Below are 12,795 nucleotides of genomic sequence, written 5' to 3'. Positions count from 1 at the left end.
CCCTCTCCTCTCCTCTCCTCTCCTCTCCTCCCCTCTCCTCCCCTCCCCTCCTCTCCTCTCCTCTCTCTCTCTCTCTCTCTCTCTCTCTCACACACACACACACACACACACACACACACACACACACACACACACACACATACACACACACACACACACCTGAGTTTTCCAAACAACAAAGTAGTAACAGAAGAAGGAATACTAAACATACATACTTTGTTGCCCTTTTCTGCTCTTGGAGCTGAATCATAAGCCCAACTCTCTAACTTTTAAAAAATTAAATTATATTAATTTTTTATTCTGTTTTAAATTTTGAACCGTTTCCTTCCCTTCCTCCTCATCCCACACTACATAAGGCCAGCATTTAATACACATATACACATGTATACATGTGTGTATGTATGTGTAAAACCATACTATGCATACTTCTGCTTATCAATTCTTTTTCTGAGGATCTTTGTAGTTAATTTGAGTATTTATAATATTCAAAATAAGTAGTTACAGTTTTTTTTCAACCAATATTTCTGTTACTGTATACAACCTTCTCTTTGTTCTGCTAGTTTCATTCTTCATTATTTCATGCAAATTAAAAAAAAAATCAACCTGCTCATCATTTCTTATAGAACAGTAATATTGTATCATAATTACGTACCACGACTTGTTTAGACATTCCCCTCAATTTCCAATTGTTTACCACCACGAAGGCAGCAGCTATAATTATGTTAAATATATATATATATATATATATATATATTATAATATATATATTCTATATATAAATTCTATATAAATATATATATTCTATGAGGGGAAACGATTAGCATTTTGGGATGAGGGGACCAGGAAAAGTCACAAGGAGTAAATGAAATGTGAGCTGAGAATTGACATTGAAACTAACAGAGGAGGGGTGGCTCGGATGGCACAGTGGATAGAGCAACAGCCCTGAAATCAGGAGGACCTGAGTTCAAATATGGTCTCATATACTTAACACTTCTTAGCTGTGTGACCCTGGGCAAGTCACTAACCCCAATTGCCTCAACAAACAAACAAACAAACAAAAAAAAAAGAGAAACTAATGGAGGAAGTGAGGGAGTAACTTGAAGCCTATTTCATTTCTGCTTCCAAGATGCCTTCATTCATTCATTCATTATTTAGCTGTTGTGTGCATTCTACTAGACCAGTGGAACATTGTGCCCAAAGTGTGTATATATGTTTCAGGACAGGGGATGGAAGTGTCATGCTATATCCTGAAATCAACAAGTGATTCATATTTCTATTCTTGCCGACCAAATCCTGACATGATAGTGGAGGCCATTCATGACTTCTACTTTTCTTAGATTTCTCATAGTTTCTAGCATGGTAGTGGGCACATAGGTGCCCGATACATATATGATTGGTTAATTACTGCACTATTGCTTCTTTTTGCTAATAGTAATTATTATAACACTTTACTATACTTGCATATTATTTCATTTGATTCTCAAGATAGCCCTATGAAGTTAGCAATGTAAGTATTAATCCCAATTTGCAAATGAGAAAACTGAGCCTCAGATTAGTTAAATCTCTATTCAAATTTCTAGGACTAGCAAATAGAAGAGATGAGAATTAAAACCTAGACCTTTAGAATACATTTAAATATTGATTAATATCTGGGTCCCAACATTGACTCAGATACTACTTTGTGACCTTAGGGAAAATCAATTAACCCAAATCATTATTCTGGACCTCAATTTCCTCATCTGCCAAGTGAAGAGTTTGAACCAGATGACCTTCAAGGTCATCAGCTTGAAATGCATGAACCTGTGTCCTGGTCTCTTACCACCCACTTGGCCTGATACCACATTCATGGTTTTGGTGCAATGTTATTTCTCTTCTTCTCCTAGCCATTTATCTATGTAAGAGGACAATGCAGAATAAAGCAAGGTTGGAATTGGCAGATTATGAAGCTGTAAGTATAACCATCTCCCTGGACAGGGGTGGGAGGAGGAGGGTTAAAAGATATCTTTGCATCTTTCTGGGTTTGAACTTTCATTTCCTCCTTTTCAGCCCTCAGCTTTTCCAGACACAATGGGGAAGGGAAGAAAACTCACTGTACCCTCTTTGTTCTCAGCTCTGAATGGCCTCACTCTGACAGTTTTTATGACTGAGAATAAAATTGTATCCCCACACATTCAACAATTCTTAGTATCAGAGGGAGACTCTTAGGTTAGATTTAGCCCATAGGATCTGTATGGTTCATATGACATCTTTCCCAGTGGCCCTCTTCCCACACCAGATCTCAGCTTCATACTTTCTCTCTATAATTCCTTCCAAGAATTTGATCCCCCACACCGCCTCCCTAACAGTCTCGAAGCCACATGTTACACCATGGAGCAGAGGGCCTATTATTTCAAGAGGAGAATTACCAATCTTCTTAGATCATACCAGAAATTCTGTTCCAAGTAGGGTTGCCCCCATTTCATAGAGAAAGAAAAAGAAATTCAGAGAATTTAAAAAAGAAAATCAACAAAGAAGATAAAAAATGTAGCTGCAAACAATGATTTCCACCTCATCCACCAAACCTATCTTAATAAGGCTAATTTTAAGTCTTCTACTTTCTCCTCACCCCATCCATCCTCCTGTGGAGGTACTAATGAACAGTAAAAATGGCTAAAGGGCTGGTAGCTGAGAGAAGGGAGGCAGGACAGAGGGCCAGGAATAATTTTTTCTTGCATAATCAAACATTATTTCTACCTTTAAATCCATCCACCTGCCAAATTCCCCTCTCCTCCCTGCTCTTGACAGTTTTTACAATTAACTTGAGGCCCACTGCAGCCTATTGGGCACAGGAGCCAGTCAGCTGTACTCATGCTCTGCTCTATCCACACTAAAACTCACTGTTCAAGACAGACTATCTCAATTATTCACTCAATAAGCATTTATTAAGCACCTATTGTTATGTGCCAGGCACTGTGCCTATTACTGAGGATTCAAAAAAAAAAAAAAAAGAAAGAAAGAAAGAAAGAAAGAAAAAGAAAAAGAAAAAGACCTTCCCTGCTCTCAGAGCTCATGAGCTAGTGGGGAGAGACAACATGCAAATAAATATGTACAAACAAGCTATATACAAAATAAATTAGAGATTTAGGAAGTGTCTTATTAGAAGGTAGACATTGGAGAACAAGTAAGATGGCATAATGGATAGAGCACCAGGCCTAGAGTCAAGAGGATCTAAGTTTAAATCCAGCCTCAGACATTTATTAGCTCTGGGACCCTGGAGAAGTCACTTAACCCTGCTTGCCTCAATTTCTTCATCTGTAAGATGAGCTGGAGGAGGAAATGGCAAACTACTCCAGTATCTTTGCACCAAAAAACCCACAAGTGGGGTCATGAAGAATAAGACATGACTAAAAAATGACCAAAAGCAATAACAACACAAGAATTAAATGGGATCAGAAAAGATTTACTTTAGGATGTAGAGTTTTATCTGAGTTTTAAAGAAAGCTAGAAGGTAGAGATAAGGAAGAAGAGCATTCCAGACATGAAGGACAGTCAGTGAAAATGTCCAGACTTAAGAAATGGAATGTCTTGTTGGAAGAACAGCAAGGAGGTCTGTGCAGAAACAAGAATAGATCACTATCCCTTGAAACTGTTGTCATATCAACAAGTTTTCATTAAGCATCTAGTATGTACCAGGCACTGTCCCCAGAAACTAAGGATAAAAATACCAAAAATAAATAAATAAATAAATAAATAACATGGGACTAAAGTTTAATCACTAATGATATTTCAGAAAATTTTCAATGTGAACAGAGAAGTGACAATCATATATCATTTGTGGGCAAGGTAAGTCCAAGATTCAAGGCCCATTTGATTGGGTCCAACAAAAGAGGGGCAGTTTCTTCCCACTTGGGACAGCTCCAAAAGGAGACTACTACCTCTCTGCCTTTCAGTTCCCAACCATTTTAAAGGCAGCCCTGTTCACTAGAAACCTATCAGAGGTGTCTTCTCAAATAAAAACTAGTGGAAATGCCAGCAGAGATACCTCTTAGAGTCTTCTTAATGATTATCTTCATGATAATAAAGTCATAATAATAACAATTTTCACCTAACATATAGAATCTTTTGATTCTGACAACAGGGTTAAATAGATAATAATAATATAAGTAATATTTACATAAGGCTTTAAAGTTTACAAAGTACTTGACATATGTGATCTCATCTGAACATCACAACAATCTCATGAGGTACAATGTACTACAGGTAGTTATCCCCATTTTATATGTAAAGTAACTGAGGCTCAAAGGAGGTAACTAACCTCCTCCTGCTCATTTGATTTATAAGGCTCAGAGGCAAATTATGAACTCAGGTTTTCTTGAATCCAAATCCATCATTCTTTCCACTAATACTATGCAGCTTTTTATAATGAACTTTCCAATCAAACTACAAAATTTTCATTAGAGATAGTCAGGTGGCAAGTAATATAGAGAATTGGGTTGAAATTCAGCAAGACCTGAATTCAATTCAGCCTCAAATACTTTCTAGTTGTGGGCAAATTACTTAATTTCTATCTACCTCAGTTTCTTCAACTTTGAATTGGGCATAATAATAATAATAATAATAATAATAATAATAATAATAATAATAATAATACCTACTCCTCAGGTTTGTTGTGAGGATTAAAAAAGATAATATTTGTAAAGTACTTAGATATATCTGGCACATAGTAAACTTTTGATAATTACCTATTTCTATCCTTTCACATTTTCTGGGAGTCCTATGCACTAGGTATTTTTGAGTTCCTTGTAACTGGACATTTCACCCTTTATCGAGATAATACTCTTTTTGAAATCTTTCTTTATTTCTTGACTGGACATAAATGTTTTTGAACTGCTTATATTTTTAATTTTTGTCTAAGTAACTTCCTTAATCTTAGGGTCAAAATTTAGGTTTTAAAATGTCTTGATCCAGTTTGTATCTCTTATACCTTCCATTTTCCTTGTAAAAGAATGTTCAGAGGAGATAGGAGCACCAATTCCCAGTGAAATTTAAATACTATAAAAAGCTCAAAGGATTCTCAAAAGAAAAGAAAAATTCCAAGGGTCATTTTTGTTTCTGTGCCTATTTGTATATACATACACAATGTTAGCTGCCTATATGGTACTTTTCAGTTTAATCTCTTTTTATATTAATAACCTTATAATAAGAGCAATCAATTAGGTGTTAGCACCAACTCTATGAAAATACATAGCAGAATGTGAACTCTGGGCTTGCATTCAATCAGAATTAGGCAGGTGATTAGCGTGCCTGTCAACTTACTATCCTATCTACTGCACACTATGTGTAAGCCTACTGAATTAAAGAATTAAAAAGAATGCTTCTCTTTTTTTCCTTTGGAAGAGATCCTTAATGAAACATTTTTTTTCTTTTTCTCTCTGCCTTTTTTTTGTGTGCTTTTCAATTAGAAAATGAAACTCTCTTCCTTTCCTTCCCTGCCCCCCTCACCCTAACATAACTGCTTTATGCATGGTGAAGACTATGAGACAAGTTAGAATTAATGATCTCTAAGGCCCATTCCAGCACTAAATCTATAATGCTAGAAACTCCATTTCTGCATTGGTCAAAATCTAGAAAACTAACTTGGTCTTCTCTAATAGAGTGACCTAGTTTTAACAATAGTTTAAGAATAGGAGATAAAGCCGGAGATACCATCCTCATTCTCCTTAGTTTTTCTTTACAGAAATGTCCAGCAGGCGTCAGTTATCCTCAAATCCACAGAGCCCAAATGGAAAGCTCAAGCATACCTTTTGACCCTAATTTACATTGGATATGCAGCCAAAGAAATGAGTGTTACATTCATAGACGAGACCTTTAGGAAGAAAGATTCCATTGATTCCCTCCAAACTTCAGACAGATAATTCCTTTAGTTGGCGCACTGATGATGATTGGAAGTGCATTCCTGTGTAGCAGGATATGGTACAAAGCTAAATCAAGTTCTAGTCTAGTGAATATAAAATGGGGTACCGTTATTTTGTTCTGTCTAACCAATATGGATGAGCACGCATGTAATGAGCGTGGTAGCCATGGTCCAATACTTATTATGATTAATGCCCTCATTGATTTTCCTTTTTTATCAGGAAAACCTAGCAAGACTCCAGAGGGCCTTTGCAAGGAAGTGGGAATTCATCTTTATGCAAGCAGAAGCCCAAGTGAAGTATGTGAATGGAACAGAGACCCTTCCGAGAAAAGAAGGGTTGTCATTTCAAATGTGTGTCTTCATTGCATGTGTTCAAAGGAGTCGGCAACCAGAGTTGGGATTTCTGGTTCTTCTCCCTACTTTCTAATAAAAACAGCTTTGTGGAAATAAAGGCCAGGATTTGCCTAGAAATCACTGAATTCTCAGCCCAGATGGTGTTTTTTTTTTTTCTCATAATTTGAGATGTCTTCTTCTTGGTTAATTTCACACTAGGAAAGTTATGAAGTGGGTATTCTAGAATACTTGTAGGAAAATCCTTCCTCACCCCTTTCTTAATCTATGACCCTGACTTGAACAATCTATAGTTCCCGAACTAATTTCCAAACCACTTTATGTGCTGACTGAAAATGCATTTCAATAGCTGGAGATTTTTTTTTTTATTTCAACAATGCATATCCTCCCCCCCCAAAAAAAAGCCTTTACATTTGGTACAGGCTAGACCAAGTACCAGAGATAGATGCTTCTACTTTCAGGCTTAGCAGACATTGTAGGTACAAGAAATTCTTTGCAGGGGTAGGAGGTTAGAAAAATGGAGTCACCCTTGAGGATCTGGGATGTGCTACTTATAGCACAGGGGAAAAAAACTTGGTTCTCTTGACAAGCATCCCATAACTCAGTTATTAAGCACCCATACTCCAAGAAGTAACCCAACCTGTATTACTCAAAGCTTTCCTTGTCCTCCAGTATAAATAAGATCTAGGGGCATCTCTGCATGGATCATTGTCAAGAACCACTCATTGCTTTGTATCCCCTTTCTCTCTAGTCATTTAATCCTTCCAAATTGGAACTCATTCAATATTCACTTTGGTAAAAGGTTTGATCTGTATTATTCTAATTTTTCCCCATTCACTGTTACTTTCTTCTCTTCTAATTCCCTAGATTAGCTCAGTCAAATGTCATCTTCCTAAATGTTTATCTCCCCTCCTTCCCATTCTCACTGCTAGCACTTATACCCCTCCTTACTATGAATGCTTATAAGATACCCATGTCCCCCCTTTCCTTTCCCTGCTACTTCCTTTGTAGATTTATGCTGACAAACGTAGACATTGACAGGTATACTGTGGAATGAGGCTGAAAAGCCCTGCCTTCACTACGACCAGTCTCACTCATGACATCCTCTCTTGTTGCCAACTCCTACAGCCCCCTGTGGTACAGTAAAAGAGAAAAATGGCAGTGACTTTGTTCAAATTGATGATTCTTCAGGTGCCATTGTGTTAACTTCTATATTATGGGTTTTGTTGACAGGTTATCCATCTGACCCTTCTCCTGCATTCTTTTTCCTCCTCACAATTCATTATGCTCTACCTCTCACCCAAGATCTCATCATTCTCTCTCAGTAACCTTAGCAAGCTAGGTGCCCTCTTCACAGTGTTGTATATCACTTCAGAGTGGGTTACTGCTACAGAAAGAGCTGTGGTCCATGAAGAGGCTGATGATAGTGGGTGGGGCAGACATTGGAACAGGAATAACAAGGTTTATAATCTCTGCATCCAAAAGATTCTGGAAAACAAAGAGAAAAGTTAATTTGTACTTTCAGAACAGAAGAGCCTCACATATTACAAAAGGAGGGGGAATTGTCACTTGATACACATATGGTATTTCTCGATTAACTTTTTTGATTAACTCTGTGATTACTTTATAATTGTGGACCATTTAAGTACATGGTAATTATCATGAAAATCACAGGGTGATTATAGGTTTATTTCAGTCCAGTAAACTAAAGTGCTCCCATGAGATTTGAAAGCTAGAAGTTCCCTGGTACATGGCAATTAATCTGAGTTACTTCTTACTTACAGAAGGAATATGAAGCAATACACTTTTTTTCTTGTTTTAATAAAAGCTTCTCATCTGGGCTACTGATTAGAAAATAAAGTATTTCTTTTGTCACCTGTAATTTACCTTTCACAATTTGTTCATCTACCAGCTGGGGCCAGGAAGATCAAAATGGGGGTGATATTTGATTTTGAGATGCTGTCCAGCATTGAGGTCCTTCCTCTGCTTTGGGGGAAAGGTGGAGTGGGAGGGGACTAGGCCTAAATTGAAGTTTTAAAATTATAGCAAGTTGGATTTTAAAGCAACCTCATAAATTTAAGGATAGAAAATGGGCTGGCCTACATTTTAATTTTACATACTATATGCCACACCAATTCAGCAAGCACTTATTAAGTACCTACTAAAACAATCCCTGCTGTCAAGGAGTGTATGTTTTAATTTACATTCCAACCAGCCCTCAGCCAAAGTTTCCTCAGCTTCAAATGAATATCTTCCCATGGTAGAGTTCTTTGTAAATTGGGCCTCAAACACAGTCTCTTTTTTAAATTTCATTGTGGAGTAAAGTAGAGGAAAAGAGGGAAGGCACCGACATTTTACACATAGGCCTCATGATTTTACAATTAATACAGTAAATGCATTTGTTCTATATGCAATAGATGCGCTAGTTCCTTAGAAATGATCATAAATGGAGTGGACATAAGAAAATAAGAAAAAAAGAAGGCAAATTAAAATTATTTCCCTTTTCTATTTCTATTTTTAGGATTGATCGGAAAAAAGATAAAACAGAAAGAAAAATTTTGGATAGTCAAGAACGAGCCTTCTGGGATGTCCACAGGCCAGTGGTAAGACAGTTTTGTATAGTTTTATATGTTTTTCTCATTTTCCTTTTTCTACTTATTAAGACAAAGGCAATGTTTAGCCTGGAACAATCGATCTTTGGAAAATGTGTGATCTCTCATTTTATTATTCATTCATTTGTTGTTGTTCCATCATATTCAATCATATTTGACACTTCATGATGCCATTTGGGATTTTCTTGGCAAAGATACTGGAGTGGTATGCCATTTAGTTTTCCAATTCATTTTACAGATGAGGAAACTGAGGCAAGCAGAGTTAAGTGACTTGCTCAGGATCACAAAGCCAGACAGTGTCTGAGGTTAGATTTGAATTTAGGAAGATGAATCTTCTGACTAGGCTGGACTTTTTTTTAATGCCATCCAACTGCTTTGATTCATTCATATGATTATTTTCCCTAAAAACCAGCAAAATTGACTCTAAAATCCCCCTGTCTTCACTCCCTCAACAAATTGTTTTCTCAGGAAAACAGTACAGTCCACCTTCCCAGAGTAAAAACATTTTCATTTTCACCAATACTTGAATGCGACAGTTAAAGTTGGTCTTTTTCAAGACATTTAAAAAATTCCATGTAATCAAAATATATATCCCTTGATAAAACATAAAGGTGGATTAAGGACTATTCCCCTTTCTTATCATTTACAAATGATTTGAAATAATTAAAGGCATTTGAGCCCAGACTTTCCAAAAACTGGCACAAAAATTTCAGTCCCCAAATGGTGGGCTCCATACGATGGTGCAGTGTATAGAATCAGAAAGACTCATTTTTCTGAGTTCAAATCCATCCTCCACTTACTAGCTGTGAAATCCTTGGGAAAACCTATTGCCTCAGTTTTTCATCTTCAAAATGAGTTGAAGAAGATAATGACAAACCACTGCAGTATCTTTGTTACAAAGAGTCAGACATGACTGCAGTAACTGAACAACATGACCCTAGGTGAGTCACTTAGTCTTTATTTCCCTAAGTTTTGGCAATAATTATAAAATAGGAGCAATAATAGCACCTTTCTCACAGGGTTATTGTGAGAATTAAATGAAATAATATTTGTAAAAGCTCAGCACACTTCTTGATATGTAACAATCACTATATAAGTACATATTCTCTTCCCTTCCCTTCCTCTTATTATTATTAGTCAGCAGAGAAAACATCTTTGTTAAAAGCCATTTATAAATATCATCTTGATCATATTAAAATCTGTCAGTTGGCATAAGGTAAGCACAGATTCACCAAACAAAATTAATTTGTTCACAAGAGAAAATCAACATATACAGGGTGTCCCCAAAGTTTTTGTGTGATATTAAGCTATTCATAACTTAATACTAGCTCAATACTTTAAGCTATAAATAGGTTAACACTAGCTTGATACTTTAAACTATTACTAACTTAAAACTGTATGAAGAATTTGGGGTCACCCTGTATTTGTATACCTCTGTATTTTTAATAGAATTTTGCCTTTCAATGTATCCCCAGTGTTTATAGCATGTTGCCTGGAAAATAACAAGCATTAAAAAATAATTGTTGATTTGACTTAATGGTGATAATAAGATCATTTGGATCAATTAGAGCTTCAATGTAACTTTTACAATGATTCTTTTCTCAGCCAGGTTGTGTGAATACAACAGAAATGGATATCAGAAAATGTCGTAGGATGAAGAATCCCCAGAAGGTCAAAAAGGTCAGCTCATTTAGCTGAATTTAAAATGTTCCTATGTCATGAATACCCTCTAAACCTTCCTGTTGTTTGGGCAATACACTATAAGATCAAGAAGCATTTCATTTTTAGGGAACCAAGGCCTCCTTCTTTACATGGGTCCCCATTAAACACCACATGAGGATTAAGCCTTGGTTCAAACAACCCAGCATTCAGACTGACTAGGGTCCCTAGGGATGTGCTGTTGGAGGATTTGTTTGTTGCTGAAGGAACTTAGGTATTGGGTTTGAGTACCAATTGTGCCACTTAACTGACTTATATGACCTTATACTCTCAAAAATCCAGTTTTCACATTAATAAATAGAAACATAATACTGTCACTATCTACCTTCAGCTGTCATGAGAAATGAATGACATACCAATCAAAGTGATTGGTAAACATCAAGTACTATGTAAAATATAAGCAATTATGTTAAGCCTCATAAGGTAAAAAATAAAGCCTAAAATGTTCCTTGTTTCCCCACTATGAAATCTAGTTATAAAATTGAAACCATTCTTAACTCTCTATTTTTTATCCTTCATTGGTATAATAAAGACTTATCCCTATAGTGCCAGAATTATGAGGAGACATGGACAAAAGTCCCACAAGATGGGCAAGCATGAATAGGTTGCTATCTGCATCTGTGGAGGGAATATTCACATGGATGAAATCCCAGATCCATTTGCATTTTTGAATATTTCAGTTCTGTTGCATCATATTCCACATTGTAAGTATGATGTAGAATGAAAAATCCCCAGTAAATCAAAAAGATCAACTCATTTAGCTAAATTTAAAATACTTCTATGTCATGAATACTCTTCAGCTGTCATGAGAAATGAATAAGATTTTCAGTTCTTTGCATCATACTCCATTGTGTAATGTATGATGTAGAATGAAGAATGTAGGATGAAGAATCCCCCAAAGATCAAAAAGATCAGCTCATTTAGCTGAATTTAAAATGTTTTTATATCATGAACACCCTGAGATTACATAATCATTTTATTTATGATAGCCTATTTATTAGAGTACTAAATTTGGAATCAACAAGTTCCATTTATGAATTCTACCTCCAGTATTAATTGAAAAAGAAAGCTCTTGGAAACTCAATTTCTTTTTCTGTAAAATAGCAATGAATAAGACCAATAGTATCTTTTTACAGGGTTGTTGTGGGGCTCGGATGAGATTATATATGTGGATAATTTTCCAAAACTTAAGGTGCTATATAAAATATTATTATTTCTCCTAAAATTGCTCTTTTCAGCTTTAGAGAAGGTTCCCTTAGTCAAACAGAAGTCAAGACATTCTCCTTGTGATGTCTTTCATAATCTTAAGAACAAAGGACAAAGAACAAGAAGAGGTGCTCCACATCTTGGTCGACGAATCTCTCTCTACCCTATCTGTGGGTATATAGGATTTGATAAAATTCATTTATCATACCACTGAGACTTTTTTCCATAGTTTATTGATCTATCCTCTCAGGAAAAGAAGTCTATGTCTTAGCTACAAATTATTGGGCTAAAGTGAATCGATGTGAAGATAACCCTTAATGAAATAGTTTATTTAAAAGGGAAAATAGGAGCTTTCAGAGTTCATGCTAAACTTGCCAAAGGGACTACAATAAGAGAAATCCATAGGGCCTCTTTTTTATACAAATAATGAAGTGGTAACCCATGTGTAATACAACTATTTTTCAAAACTTAATTCAATATGGCTATTTCTCAGGCAGCTAGGTGACGCCAAACACTTACTAGCTGTACAAGTCACTTAATCTCTGCCTGCATAAAATTGGTGAAGGAAATGGCAAACCACTCCAGTACCCTTGCCAAGAAAACCCCATGGACAGTTGATCCACAAGGTCACAGAGTCAGTATGACTGAACAAAAATTTCTCAGAACTTATTTCAATACAACTATTTTTCAAAACTGTCGTCCCCTTATTTCTTCATTGGTTAAGTTTATCATGACCTCGGTACATCAATAACATTGGCTTAACTTTGGCAGAACAGTCTATTTAGGTTTGGTTTCAGTCCATGCACTTGTTCTTGGCAGGAACTAAGGAATTATAATATAAGAAGACTACTCCCAAAAATCATGCTATATTACAATTTAATCTTCCTAAGGTTGTGATATGTTGCCATTTAACCTTCACTTATCCTTAAAAACTGTACTTGGGCAGGGGGGAACTTAGACTAGAAATCACCATGGTTCTGTGAGTAGATGTGACTTTCTTTCATTCCTGTGCCT

At 36.1% G+C, this 12,795-nt stretch overlaps 1 protein-coding gene across 2 annotated transcripts in view; it reads left to right on the top strand.

Moving 5' to 3' along the window:
* The window catches only part of RGS6 (regulator of G protein signaling 6), a 657,670-nt gene that overhangs the window by 523,196 nt on the left and 121,679 nt on the right, over positions 1-12,795 (top strand). For both annotated transcript variants that reach the window (XM_074290125.1, XM_074290124.1), the window contains exons 7-10: positions 1,884-1,948; positions 6,114-6,190; positions 8,766-8,847; positions 10,462-10,536. In XM_074290125.1, the coding sequence (XP_074146226.1) occupies positions 1,884-1,948; positions 6,114-6,190; positions 8,766-8,847; positions 10,462-10,536 (299 nt within the window). The remainder of the gene's footprint in view (positions 1-1,883; positions 1,949-6,113; positions 6,191-8,765; positions 8,848-10,461; positions 10,537-12,795) is intronic.

This window comes from Sminthopsis crassicaudata, chromosome 2 (assembly GCF_048593235.1).
Source record: "Sminthopsis crassicaudata isolate SCR6 chromosome 2, ASM4859323v1, whole genome shotgun sequence".
In the NCBI taxonomy this organism is placed as follows: domain Eukaryota; kingdom Metazoa; phylum Chordata; class Mammalia; order Dasyuromorphia; family Dasyuridae; genus Sminthopsis; species Sminthopsis crassicaudata.
This window is presented reverse-complemented; position numbering and strand designations above follow the sequence as displayed.